Source organism: Chiloscyllium plagiosum, unplaced genomic scaffold (assembly GCF_037043375.1).
Source record: "Chiloscyllium plagiosum isolate Xiang-an unplaced genomic scaffold, Cpla_swu_hap1 HiC_scaffold_25, whole genome shotgun sequence".
Lineage (NCBI taxonomy): Eukaryota > Metazoa > Chordata > Chondrichthyes > Orectolobiformes > Hemiscylliidae > Chiloscyllium > Chiloscyllium plagiosum.
This window is the reverse complement of record NW_028270163.1, coordinates 55,913,845-55,928,350: the sequence shown is the minus strand read 5'-3', so window position 1 is coordinate 55,928,350 and position 14,506 is coordinate 55,913,845. Positions and strand designations below refer to the sequence as shown.

At 39.4% G+C, this 14,506-nt stretch overlaps 1 protein-coding gene across 4 annotated transcripts in view; it reads right to left on the bottom strand.

Moving 5' to 3' along the window:
* LOC122562297 (BUB3-interacting and GLEBS motif-containing protein ZNF207-like) overlaps window positions 1-13,109 on the bottom strand; it is a 33,016-nt gene extending 19,907 nt beyond the window's left edge. For 2 of the 4 annotated variants that reach the window (XM_043715109.2, XM_088000758.1), the window contains exons 1-6: window positions 12,947-13,109; window positions 11,979-12,105; window positions 8,170-8,308; window positions 5,984-6,157; window positions 3,049-3,124; window positions 2,386-2,489 (exon numbers count right to left, since the gene is read on the bottom strand). In XM_043715109.2, the coding sequence (XP_043571044.1) occupies window positions 2,386-2,489; window positions 3,049-3,124; window positions 5,984-6,157; window positions 8,170-8,308; window positions 11,979-12,105; window positions 12,947-12,987 (661 nt within the window). In that variant the 5' untranslated portion in view covers window positions 12,988-13,109. The remainder of the gene's footprint in view (window positions 1-2,385; window positions 2,490-3,048; window positions 3,125-5,983; window positions 6,158-8,169; window positions 8,309-11,978; window positions 12,106-12,946) is intronic. The other 2 variants (XM_043715110.2, XM_088000759.1) reach the window with 1 other exon arrangement.
* Window positions 13,110-14,506: the final 1,397 nt, after the last annotated feature.

Here is a 14,506-nt window from a genome sequence, read left to right as displayed (position 1 = left end):
GGAATGATACAAGAAAACTATTAGAAAGAAATCAAACAAGACCTAAAGCCTTGCAAAACAGTTAAGGTGCAATCTTGAACTTCAATTAATTGCTGCAAAATACTTACTTAATACAAAGAATATTGTTCAGAAATCCAAGTTCATTTGAATCAATTTACTTACTTACCAACAAAACCACTGATTTATTTGGAGACTGTAAACGGTCATCAGATTACATTAATCTATAAAGTAGTCTTAGGTTTACATGCTTTCTTTAAAAAAAAAAGACATTGAATATTCTGCATCAGTAGTGTCTTCAAATATTTACCTGGATAGATAAAGCTCAGAATTTATTACCAGTTTATAGTGGAAGAAATTAGATGAACTGAGGAACAGAAATCTTAAAATTTAGAATTAGTGGGCCTTTAAGCCTGTTCTGTCATTCAATGTCATCATGGCTGATTTTCCTATTTAGTACCCTGTTCCCACTTTCTCCTCATACTCTTTGATTCCCTTACCTCTAAGAAACTCTTCCTGAAAATGCTAATATTCAAATGTAGATAATAGGTGCAAAAGTATAAGAACATAAAGTAAAGAGTTGAGAGTTTAATTTACAGGGCAAATAAAAGAAAGGCTAAATTGGCAGAGAATGTTGGCAAAGCTGCATTTGTTGTATCAGCAGAGTGCAGCATTTGACTCGTTAATGTAGAAATATCAAGTAGAGCTTTGAAAACTCAATTATAGGATAAATGCCATATTAATTGCAGGGGGGCAATAAATAGTAGAATTATGAAGAAAGTTGAAAATTAAAATTTGTTCAAGAGAGATGTTGCTGCGAAGACCAGCATTTATTGCCCATTTCCAATTATCCTAGAAAAATGGTGAGCTACCTTTTTGAATTAATGCATGCCATATGGTCGAGGTCGAGCCAGTGCTGTACACGAGGGAGTTCCATGATTTTAGCACAATTACAGAGGTAATGGTGATACAGTTTCAAGCCAGGATGATATGTGACTTGAAGGGAAACTTGCAGACTGTGATGTTCCCATATACCTGAGTATCCTCCCTTGTCCTTTCAGACAGCAATGAAAGGTGCTGTCAAAGTACACTGAATTCCTGCAATGTATTTAAGATAACCACTGTGTACTGGTGGGAAGCGAGTGAATTATTAATGTGATGAATATGGTGCCAATCAAGTACTGCTTTATCCTGGATGAAAGGCTTCCAAAACCACATACAAACGGACAAAAGACTGGTGCCAGGAATGCCTGCGAATTTAATAGGCAACATACCCACTGAAGAATTCCCAGTGCCTAACCTGCTCTTATAGCCACACTATTTAAAATGCTAGTTACACAAAAATTTGATTAATGACAACCCCTCAGGATTTTCATATGGGGGCAATGTAGTGAGGGCAATCCTGTTGTATGTCATGCATTGATTGTCAGCATTTGGTACTTAACTGGCAAGCAAAATCTGCAACAGACTTTAGTCCAAGCTTGAATGTTGGCCGGGTCTTCTTGTATGCTGGCATTGGTATGCAGTGCATCACTACTTGAGGAGTTGGAAATAGTAGTGAAAACAATTTATCTCCACTTCTGACCTTATGAATGAGGGAAGGTCATTGATGAAACAGGTGAAGACAGTTACGGTTAAGACATTTGCAAGGATTTGTGGTACAGTGAGAATGCCCATACCTCTGGAATAGGAGGCTGGGGTTCAAGTCCCACCTGTTATTACAATAGACTTCATCTGATGAGTTGCACAACATCTTTTATTGGTGCTTCCTCCAGGTAGGGAACAATCATTTGGACTTGTTAATTACTCACACTCAATTCTCTGTCAAACTGATTTACAAGTTTGAGATTTTTTTTCTGACATAAGGTGCTTTCTTTTAAAAATAAAAATACCATTGGATCTCCTGTGGCATCACCCAAGTCTAGAAAACTGTATTTCCCTTAAAGTGGATTAGTACTGCTACAGTAGTGGATACAGGGATCTGCATGTACATCAAATGGTAAAAGACAGAAGCCACAGGTTCAACTGTCACTGAATAGTGCCCCCATTAAAGATTACCAGACACCTATAAAATGTATTATGTGGATTTTATGTCTAATTCTATGATTTCACAGTAATTGGTATAAAGACTGGATTTTTTTTTTAAAATTGTTTTTCAAAATGATTTTACATAATTTACGGGTCACAAGAAGTTATTCAAGGCAGATATGAGACATTTAGGTGAGCATATGCAAGTAGAGATGCAGCATGTACAAAAAGCATCTCTCTTGCTACCAAAGCTAAATTTGACTAATCACATCAATATATGGAAATAAGTGCTTTGGGACATAACAGTACATTTATGTATTGCTCTAAATAACTTGATGCCAAGATTCTCTGCATACAGACCTAAATTGCTGCCAACTGTTTTCAAATACCCACCAGGATGCATGCCTGGCATCATGGGTGGCATTCCAGGTCCTGGAGGCATCATTCCACCCATGGGCATCATCCTGTTATAACAAGAGTGAACATAAATCACATTTCAAAATCAAGATTGAATATAAAGATAAGGACTCAGTGATCATAGGTAATACAGACATCAAAATGCAATTTAGATTTTGGGGGCTAAAACTGCCTTTGCATACCAGGTTAAGGTGAATGGCAGTGGGAAGCCAGCCAGAGTTACTGTGTATGATTTCTATCAGCGCCTGTAGCTGAAACCGCATCTATTTCACACAACTTTGGGTCAATACCCACTGGTAAATAATGGGCAATTTGGAAAGACATCAAAGTAACTCACATGGAACCATAAAGTTAAAGCAGAAAACAGATCAGAACTTCTTTAAATGAAAATTCATTTCTCACAATTCACAAATTTAAATCGTTCTGAGCAAACATCAGGCAGTTAGAAACCTGGATTTGAGGAAGCATCATTTCCCACCTTAATGCTGGGAAGCAAGGGTAATTAGAGCCTAGCGAGCTCATCTTATAATCACACAATTAATATACATAGACAAGACCAAGACATAAAAGCAAACTCGTGCCATTAAATAAATTGAGAACACTAACCCTGGAGGCATTCCTGGCATTACTGGTGGCATTCCTGGCATCATGGGAGGAACACCTGGGACCACTGGTGGCATCCCTGAAAAAAATAAATGCAGCCGTGTAAAGACTAAATTCACAAATAATCCTGGAACACTCCGATCAAGGAATGTGCCTGATGTCAAATAAAATGCTGTCCCTTAGGTCCCTTTTATATCTTTCCCCTCTCACCCTAAACCTATACCCTTCTAGATCAGGACTTAGTCACCCCAGGGAAAGGACTTTTGTCTATTTACCCTATCCATGCTTCTCGCGATTTTATAAACCTCTATAAAGTCACCCCACAGCCTCAGACACTCCAGGGAAAACAGCTCCAGCCTATTCGTCCACTCCCTACAGCTCAAATCCTCCAACTCTGGCAAAATCCTTGTAAATCTTCTCTGAACACATCTTTCCCATAGGAAGAACAGAACTGAACACTATATTCTAAGTGGCCTAACCAATGTCTTGTACAGCCACAACATGACCTCCCAACTCCTGTACTCAATGCTCTGACCAATAAAGGAAAGCATACCAAACACTTTCTTCACTATCCTATCTACATGCAACTCCACTTTCAAGGAGCTATGAACCTGCACTCCAAGGTCTCTTTGTCCAGCAACACTCCCTAGGACCTAACCATTAAATATATTAAGTCCTGCTAAGATTTGCTTTCCCAAAATGCAGCACCTCACATTTATCTAAATTAAACTCCTTCTGCCGCCACTCCGCCCACTGGGCCATCTGATCAAGATCCTGTGGTAATCTGAGGTAACCTTCTTCGCTGTCCACTACACATCTAATTTTGGTGTCATCTGCAAACCTACTAACTATACCTATGTTCACATCCAAATTATTTACATAAATGATGAACAGTAGTGGACCCAGTACCGATCGTTGTGACACAGCACTGGTCACAGGCCTCCAGTGTGAAAATCAACCCTCCGACTTCCAATTTTGAACTAGTTCTGTATGCAAATGGATAGTTCTCCCTACATTCCATGAGACCTAACCTTGTTAACCAGTCTCCCCTGAGGAACCTAGTCAAACGCCTAACCGAAGTCCATATAGATCACATCAACTGCTCTGCCATCAATCTTTGCTACTTCTTCAAAAAACTCAATCAAGTTTGAGAGACATGATTTCCCACGCACAAAGTCATGTTGACTATCCCTAATCAGTCCTTCACCTTCCAAATACATGTAAATCCTGTCTATCAGGATTCCCGCCAACAATCTGCCCACCGATATCAGGCTCACCGGTCTATAGTTCCCTGGCTTCTCCTTACCACCCTTTTAAATAGTGGCATCATGTTAGCCAAACCCCAGACTTTCAGCACATCACCAGTGACTACCAGTGATAGAAATATCCAAGCAAGGAGCCCAGCAATCACTTCCCTAGCTTCCCACAGAGTTCTAGGGTACACTTTCAGGTCCTGGGCATTTATCCACTTTTATGCATTTCAAGACATCCAGCACGGCCTCCTTTGTAATATGGACAGTTTTCAAGATGTCTCCATCTATTTCCCCACATTCTATTCCTTCCATGTCCCTCTCCACAGTAAACACAGATCCAAAAATACTCATTTGAATCCATTTCCTGCAGCTCCACACATAGGTTACCTCACTGATCTTTGAGGGACCCTATTCTCACCCTTTTCTCCTTAATGTATTTGTAAAAGGCCTTTGGATTCTCTTAACCCTATTTGCCAAAGCTATCTCATGTCCCATTTTTGCCCTCCTGTTTTCCTTCTTTAGGATACTTCTCATGCCTTTATATTCTAAGGATTCACTCAATCTCTCCTGTCTATACCTGACACATGCTTCCTTCTTTCTCTTAACCAAAACCTCTTTCTCTAGTCATCCAGCATTGCCTACACGTCCCATCCTTTCCTTTCACCTTAACAAGAACATACTGTCTCTAAACTAGTTACCTAATTTTTGAAAGCTTCCCATTTTCCAGCTGTCCCTTTACTTGCTGACATTTGCCCCCCATCAGCTTTTGTAAGTTCTTGCCTAATACCATCAAAATTGGCCTTCCTCCATCTTAGAACTTCAACTTTTAGATCCGGTCTATCCTTTTCCATCACTATTTTAAAACCAGTAGAATTATGGTCGCTGGACCCAAAGCACTTCCCCCACTGACACTTCAGTTATCTGCCCTGCCTTATTTCTCTGCTGTCATAAGTTGATCAGAAAATAAACTTTTAGGCCGGAGTGGAAAATTATTGAAATAATTAAGAAGTGCATATACAGAAGATCTCCAATGCACAGCTCATGAAAAATAAAGGAGCCTTGAGATCAAGGAAACTTTAAACTGCTTACAGTCCAGCTTCCTGGTCAGTAATTGGCCCTTTTTATTTCTAGTTCAATAGATGAATTCTTATGATACTTTTTTTCAAGCTTGGGGTGGCAATGGCCTGGAAGTATTATTGCTAAACAAGTATTCCAGAGACCCAGGTAATGTTTCCCAAAAGAATCTGACTGCTGATACAAAGTCATGGCTAGTAGCAAAAGATACTCATTGGGGAATGCAAACCAAACATAAGCATTAAACTTAATCTAGAAAAAAAAAGTGTGTTTCCCCTTCGGGTGCCCCAGTTTGCTCCAAAGATGTGCAGGTTAGGTGGACTGGCCGTGGTAAATGCAGGGTTAGAGGGATAGGGTGGTGGTCTGGGACTGGGTGGAAATCTCTTTGGAGGGTCAGCGTAGACTTGGCTGGCCAAGTGGTTTCTTTCCACACTGTAGGGATTCTATTGTTCTAACCCACAATACACATTCTTCTAAATTAGTAAAATTAAACATGCTCTCTTTTGCCCAATGGAACCAAAAGTAAATAAGTACAGCAGGACAAGCTCAATCATCTCACTTCGGTCACGCAAAGCAGGGGTTCTAAGAAAGAATAAAGTAGATTGTGTCACCTGGAGGAATTCCAGGTGCACCCGATACAGGGTGTATGCTTGACTGGTTCATACTCGAAACAAAATTCTGTTGTTGCTGCATCCCTTGCTGCTGGTACGAAGTCCCAGCTTCTGCATCGTCATCATCAAACTCATCAGAATCATCATCTTTCTGCTTCTTTTTTTGACTTTCCGCTAGTGAAAAATACAAATGTTTGAACACTTGCATTGTAAAGCAGCTTGGAAGGAAGCAAGTTCAGCACAACACATTTATAATCAGCTTTAATCTGTCCACAAATACTTTCTTTTATCATTCTCCAGTAGACATCTTTATACCACGGAATTAATGAAAGGTAGACAACATGGGTGACCATTCAATACAGACAACATGGACAGTGTGTCCCAATTGGTTAACAGATACGTGGTGCGGCACAGTGGCTGTGTTTGGTGCGGTACGGTGGCACTGTGGTTAGCACTGTTGTCTCACAGCACCAGAGACCCGGGTTCAATTCCCGCCTCAGGCGACTGACTGTGTGGAGTTTGCACATTCTCCCAGTGTCTGCGTGGGTTTCCTCCGGGTGCTCTGGTTTCCTCCCACAGTCTAAATTGCTCGTAGTGTTAGGTGAAGGGGTAAATTTAGGGGTATGGCTGGGTTGAGTTTTGGCGGGTCGGTGTGGACTTGTTGGGCTGAAGGGCCTGTTTCCATACTGTAAGTAATCTAATCTAAATAACATAACAGACTAAACTTTGTTTTATTATAGTGCATTTCCAGCAAAACTTCCAACTGTTACGACTAATTATGCCTCTCTTCAATGTTAAAAGACCCAAGACAGCACTTCCATCCCGACCATTCCATGAAGTTCAAAAGCAAAACCATGGGAACTCCTTGCCTTTGCAGCCTCGTGCCACATTACAAAATGAAATTATCCATTCAGTCAATGTACAGCCCTACATTGTGAAATTCCACATTGAAAGATATCCAGTCAATTCAAGATCAGTTAAATACATATGGTTCACACTAAGTAAGCTAGAGTGATGGAGTCTCACTGGCTATTCAAAGAGTTTCCATTCTGGATCATTAGCAAGTGATCATAGTGGAAAAAGTGCAAAAGTGTTCGTGGTTGAAACTTTACCACATTCAGCTAATGGCCTTTCTCATTCACTTGGGCAAGATAGAATGTTGGTGCGATTGATAGAGCATTTGAAACCATCCCTCACGAATGAAAGACAAATAGGAGTCAAAGAAAATCACAACTCAATACAATTTACTGTTTTTAATCAAACTCCATAATCTACAAGAAGTGTAATTTGTTACTTTCTTTACCAGCCTGAACAAATTGATATTAAAAAAAACTTTCAATTCACTCAGTGCAAAGAGCTATGTAAATACAAGTTATGAATGGAATATCATAAGACGATTCACAGAAGCACAAAACAAAGTTACATCAAGCCATCCAAGGAGATATTACTGGTGACAAAATGCTTGGTCAAAAATTAAGTTTTAAAGAGAGTGTGTCTTAAAGGAGAAGCCAGGTACTGAGGAACCTCTGGACATCAGAGGCATTACCTTCCAGATTAGACATTTAAAAGATTCCAAAGTAGAAGATCCCAGGCGTTCCGCAAGGTTAGGGGAGTTCTCCCTATATCCTAGTCAACATTACACCTCAATAGATATCACCAAAAGTAAAACTACCTGATTTATTGTTATTTAACTGCACACAAATGATTGAGAGGGTAATGCAAATATACTTGACCTGATTTGGCTTCCCCATCTGTCTACAGTATAGTTCAGTGTCACAAGACAATTGCCACTTCAATGATTCAATTTATCCATGAGGTGATTCAAGTGGTAATTTAAAAGGGAGAAAGCACTCGGATTCTCATTCTCAATTTTTGCCCTGAAATGTCTGTCAGAAGTAAACCTAAGGCAAAGTATACACGGTCAAATATGCTAACAGCATTCACTTTCAAGGCTCCACAGGAATAATAAACAAAAAAGTGATTCATTCTCCTTACAACTTGCTGATTGTGTTTTTCTCCCCCCACCCCAACTTGAAATAAGACTTTATTCTAGTTGGCACTGGAACAAATGTTTTTTCTTGCTTGGGAAAAGCACTTGTGGAAACAATGGCTGAGTCTTAATGCCATGAGAGATAATAGAAACTTACTTTAACATTAAATTGATAAGAGAATATGACACTACTCACCTTGAGTCTTTTGTTCAAGCAATCGTCTCCTTTCTTCCATATCCTTTTCGGGAATCCCTTCCATTCCATAGATTTCTAATTCAATATCTGTTCTTCCTGGGATTGCATTTGGAACAGCATCTATCGTTTCCTTATGAACCTATGCACGACAAAAAGTCACAAATTTCAAATGTTGCTGAGACAATGTACTAAGAATACCAAGGTACAAAAGATTTTTAATGCATTGAATCAATTATGAATTGAAATAACACACAAACTGCAGAACTAGCCTAGGACCGAGAAAGAAACATGACTAATAATTTTATCAAATGAGGCTGTTTGATCCAGAAAGATTGATCCAAGTAGTTCAGTCTTTAACATGCTACATTTTCTCACGCGCATATTGCCCCATCTTTATTCCAAACTAAAATCCAGAAATTCATGTTTAGAACTTCTCACTGGCTTGACCAAAACCAGCTTTTATTTTGAACAGCTATCAAGTTGTCCCCTTAAACATTTCTCAAAAGCAAGCCTCAATTTCCCTACCTAATTTAAATGCTTAGTCACTGTAGTCACTCTAAGGCTTTGGCAGCCTTCATAAAGTGTGATGTCTGGGAATTAGAGACAGTATCGATATAACGGTCAGAGACAAAATGAGTCCTGAAACATTTTACTGTCTCTTGTCCTTCCAAAGATGGCTAATGTTGCAAATCACATGATATAGTAAATCCTCTATCCGCAAAATTACAAATTTGCCAATCTGTGCCAAAAATCTAAGTAACAAAATTCAACATCAATGGGCAAAATTTCTAGCCTCCTTTCAACTGAACTCTTTACTCTCAAATTTCATCATTCACAGGGATTCTCAGGAACTGAACGCTCGTGGATACAGAGGACTGCACAAGCAGCAAATTTAACTAATGGTCAACTAACTGTTGGATTTGGTGATGACATTTAATGAGAAACGCATCAACCAAGTTAACTAAAACAAAACAGGGTCTGTTTCATCTCAACTTGTTTGGAATCAGGGGGTATGTGCAGCAAAAACTCCAACTCATTTATTTCAAAACTTCTTCAGATTGTTTCAAACTGAAATGTAAATTTCACATGCAACCACCAATCTTAACCACTTTATCACAAGGTGACAATGAGCTTGCTTTGAATCTAGTAAAATTTCCAGTGACAAAATAAGACCAGAGTAAAATAACACACACTCAAGACATGGGATTTAGTGTTTTAAAGAAAAATAAATTTCTATATTCTATGCTCAGCATCAAAATCTCTCAGATGAGTTAAACAATGATTCTTTCTGGACAATCCAATTATCACAGAATTTCCATCACCCATTTTAGCACAGGGGTTTTTCCACGAGAATCTCTTAATGCTAGAGATCTGTAATAGTTACATACTATTAGAAATAGACCTGACATCAAGGATATAAGTGACGTACTTCAGTCAGGATACAGATTAGCAATAATATTCTGTAGTCATTGAATTGGCAACTCTATGAACAAGAAAGGTTAATAACTTATGGACATTTGGCCCCCATTCCTATTAACCAAGATAAACTACATATATCATACAATAATACCAAAGTATCTATAAATTTTTTGGAAGTATTTAAATAAAAAAAGCACAACAAAGGTTGAGAGGTGTCTTAATCGAGACATGCAAGATAATCAGAGGGTTAGATAGGGTGGTCAGTGAGAACATTTTTCCTTAGATGGACAAGGCCAACAGAGGGGACATTCTACCCGCAACAGTAGTAGACTCGCTGATGTTAAGGGCATTTAAATGGGCATTGGACATACATAAGGATAATAATGGAACGGTGTAGGTTAGATGAACATTAGATTAATTTCATAGGTCGGCGCAACATTGTGGGGCAAAGGGCCTGCACTGCACTATCATTCTACGTTCTAACAACATTTAAAAAAGTAGACATTTCCCATATTAAGCATGCTCATTTATAGATCCCGTGGTCTGAACAGCACGAATTAAACATTTCTTGCCAGGTAGATTGGTTCTGGTCATCAACAATTTAAGTGAGGCTTATTTGGTTGTATGTTGAAACATAATGGAAGGTTGAATTGATTTACCATAAGAAATTTGGATTAACTCAGATTTAGCCAAAGTCCTGCCCTATTAGGAAAACTCAAGCCATTGTGGGAAGGATCATTTCTACAACTTCCTTCCCATTCATCTCTCTCCGGTTAAACCAGACAATTTATAATCCAAGCATCTTGTTTGATGTTAGGCCAAGTGCCTGGCCCCATGCCCACACTTTTTTCCCCCCCCAAGATATATCAAACTAACTTTAACACGTGTTGCGGTAATGAACAGTGAACTTGTTGAACGCAAAGTTGCAAACTGATGTTATACTGAATGCAGTTTGCTTATTAACAAACTTAGTTTACTTTGGTGGGATCGGAATTAGATCCTTACAATCAAATGTGCACGAGACAACTGATTAGAATTATCCTGTACCAAACTTTCGAAAAAAAAACTGCAGCTTTAACCATACTTGTCTTTGTAAAATGAACAAGATTAGATCAACAAACCCTGTGGACTATTACAATGTGACCTGTTCCTATAGTAAATAATTTAAAATCGGAAAGGAGCATTACAATACTCAATGTAGGCAAACATTCAACTTAATATCATTTCCATTACTTAAGTGTCCATAATGCTCATTAAAGCCACTAGCAAGCTGGACTATTTGCCACCTCAGAATGTGAACTGTTTCAAATCCAGCAAATACCAACCAAATTTCATGCTCAAGGACAAATATCGCACTCAGTTTATATTTCATAATATCAGACAGGAACAACAATCGGGTTAAAGTGGCACTAATGAGAAAAAGTCAGTCTACAGGAATCTTTACTTAAAGATTTTAATCAGATCTCTCTGAATTAAAACATAACAGTAAAAGTATTCAAAATAATCTACAAAGGGAGATTCAGAACACGACAAAACACCACATAGTGCTGTCGTCTATGTATCAGAATTAAGTCATTTAAGACAATTACAAAGCCCTGCACAGTGCCTGCTTGTCAACTGGGAAGTCTATTCTGGTGCAAAAGTTTATTTATAATGAAAGGAAATCTCAACATCCTGTTTAAAACATACTTATTCTGTTTTGCACCGTTCCACTGCACTCAGATGGCAAAAAGACAGTTCTCAAAGACTCCCCAAATATCACTTAAAACTCTTAAAGGTTGCTTCAACATGCCCACAAACAGTTAAAGTATCCAATTTTCAGGTGAAACATCAGTCTATTCAGAGAAAAGTGCACAATTGGAAAATCTAGTGAGGCAATTCTGACAATTTATGCAAAAAGATTTATTTTGTTTGCACTTTAACACTTTTACTATGCAGAAACAAACATTTACTACAGGGGAGTACATTTCAGAAGTAATGAGGCAGAAAAAAACTAGAAATAAAATGTTCAACACTGATTCTTCTTTATGCTCAGTTCAGTTAATGTTCAATTCAATTACCTCATTGACTATATTCAGTAACTGAACATGTGTTGCTGGAAAAGCGCAGGTCAGGCATCATCCAAGGAGCAGGAGAATCGACGTTTCGGGCATGAGCCCTTCTTCAGGAATCATGCCTGAAACGTCGATTCTCCTGCTCCTTGGATGCTACCTGACCTGCTGCGCTTTTCCATCGACACATTTTCAGCTCTGATCTCCAGCATCTGCAGTCCTCACTTTCTCCTATATTCAGTAACTGCAAATTTAAAATTTACATAAATATAGAGAATTTTTAGTGTTACTTCAACTAAAATAATCTTAAATATGTTGGCACATTAACCAGTAAGATACCTGCATGCAGTGAATAGCAAGACCTGGACCTGTGTACAACTTTTTATGACATATGTGACATTTGAAATGTTTTGCTTTCTGGTGCTGGATAAGGATCTTCTCATCATCAAAGTCTCTGTTACAGTACCTGGACATCTGTGGTCAAGGAAATGGAAACAAAAAGAAATAGAATACGAACACATACTATGCAGACAAAACTAGTCATTCCAATCCAAATGAAATTACCATGCAACCAATACAGTTTAGATTGGCAGCCCATCTAAACGGCCGCATCTTAGAAATCTCCCATCTTATCTTTGTTTTTAAACGACAATATGTAGTTCAAAAGAACAACAGTTTTAGGGGAAAGCGTTGGAAGGTACTCTTAACATGTCAATGCATGAAGATTTGCCATTCCACACATGAATCGCTAGCCTAGCTTTTGTTTTAAAACGAGCAGTTCTTTCGGCCGTGGCCATTGGGGATAAAGTCAAGTCTGAGTAATCCTGAACTGAGCAAGGAGGAAAAACAAACCATGACGCCATTTTACAGTGAAAACAGAGGCGGCTTCTTCCCACAGTCATATAAATTGCACATGGTCACCTCTTCCTCTCCTCCGCCCCAAACACACAAGTCGCTAACGTTGCCGGTTATAACCACAGCTGAAAATGTGTTGCTGGTAAAGCACAGCAGATTTGGATGCTGCCTGACCTGCTGTGCTTTACCAGCAACACACTTTCAGCTCTGATCTCCAGCATCTGCAGTCCTCACTTTCTCCTCTGGTTATAACCACAGCCCTATTTCATTATTGTCTAGTTTCCCCGGGAATCAGGGTCGACAGGCCGCCTCATAAGGCCCCCAGTCCGCATCCACCCACCCCCCCACTCTCCTGCAGAGGCCCGGTCGCCTTCCTCGTCTTTGTGTCCCTGCGGCCTGCCACTGTCTAATGGCGGCCGCAAAGAGCGAGGCCAGACAAGCACTAAGGATACCAGCACCACGGCTTCATCTGCTTCTTCTTCTTTCGGCCCATCCTGTTGGGCTACCTGTGAGGGCGAAAGAAAGAAAACGAGAGACGACTCCGCGATTTAAAAACAACACGCACGCCTTTCGCTCGCTCCGCTACCGCCGCAGCAACAGCCAAACAAAATGGCGCCCGCCCTCAACCGCCCCACCTCCCAACATCCGCTCCTCTGATTGGACACTGGTACAGCGGCCGTTACTAAGGCAGCAGAGTTAAAATTAGGTGTACAAAGATTTCCCCAACACAGACTGAAATTCCTCAAATATTCCAAGTTAAAAGTCACACAACACCAGGTTATAGTCCAATAGGATTAATTGGAAGCACACTAGCTTTCGGATTGTAACACAGATTGAGCCCTCCACTATCTCCTGATGAAGGAGCGTCGCTCCGAAAGCTAGTGCTTCCAATTAAATCTGTTGGACTATAACCTGGTGTTGTGTGATTTTTAACTTTGTACACCCCAGTCCAACACCGGCATCTCCAAATCAAATATTCCATATTGGCAAGGGGAGGGACACAGTCTGAAAGTTACTCAAATATTCCACATTGGCAAGGGGTGGATACAGACTGAAAATTACTCAAATATTCCACATTGGCAAGGGGTGGGATACAGACTGAAAATTACTCAAATATTCCACATTGGCAAGGGGTGGGATACAGATTGAAAATTACTCCAATATCCTACATTGGCAAGGGAAGGGATGCGTTCTGGAAATTACTCAAATTCACTGCAGTGGAGCTGGTTTCCCTGGAGCTGAGGGGTGACCTTGTAGAGGTTTATAAAATCTTGAGGGGCATTGATAGCGTAAATAGACAATAGACAAAGATTTGTTTCTCAGGGTAGGGCAGTCAAAATTAGAGGGCATAGGTTTAAGATGAGAGAGGAAAGGTTTAAAAGGGACCTCAGGGCAACTTTCTTCATGCAGAGGGTGGTGCATGTATGAAATGAGCTGTCAAAGGAAATGGTGGAGGTTGGTACAATTACAACATTTAAAAGGTTAAAAATCAGACAACATTAGGTTATAGTCCAACAGGTTTAATTGGAAGCACTAGCTTTCGGAGCGCTGTTCCTTCATCAAGTGGCTGTGGAGTACACGATTTAAGACAGAATTTATAGCAAAAGTTTATAGTGTGATGTGACTGAAATTATACATTGAAAAATACCTTGATTGTTTGTTAAGTCTCTCATCTTTTAGAATGACCATGTTAGTTTCATTTCTTTCATATGTAAATTGCAAAACTTTTTTATTAAAAAGTTATATTCTCAAGCAAACTTTAACAATTGGTGTCAGCCCAGATCATGTATTGCGTATTAGCACCTGTGTGCTGCTCTCTGTGCCATAATGTTTAGACTGATTCTAATCTAAAAAATGAATTAACACAATCTTACGTGGATTCATGCAGTTTTTGAGCAAAGTAACTTTGCAAGTACAGTTGCTATGCCAACAAAGTGGTGTTCAGGTATAGTCACAACACCAAGACCAAATGTTTGCATAAGAATCAGTATGGTTTTAACTCAGTTAAACAA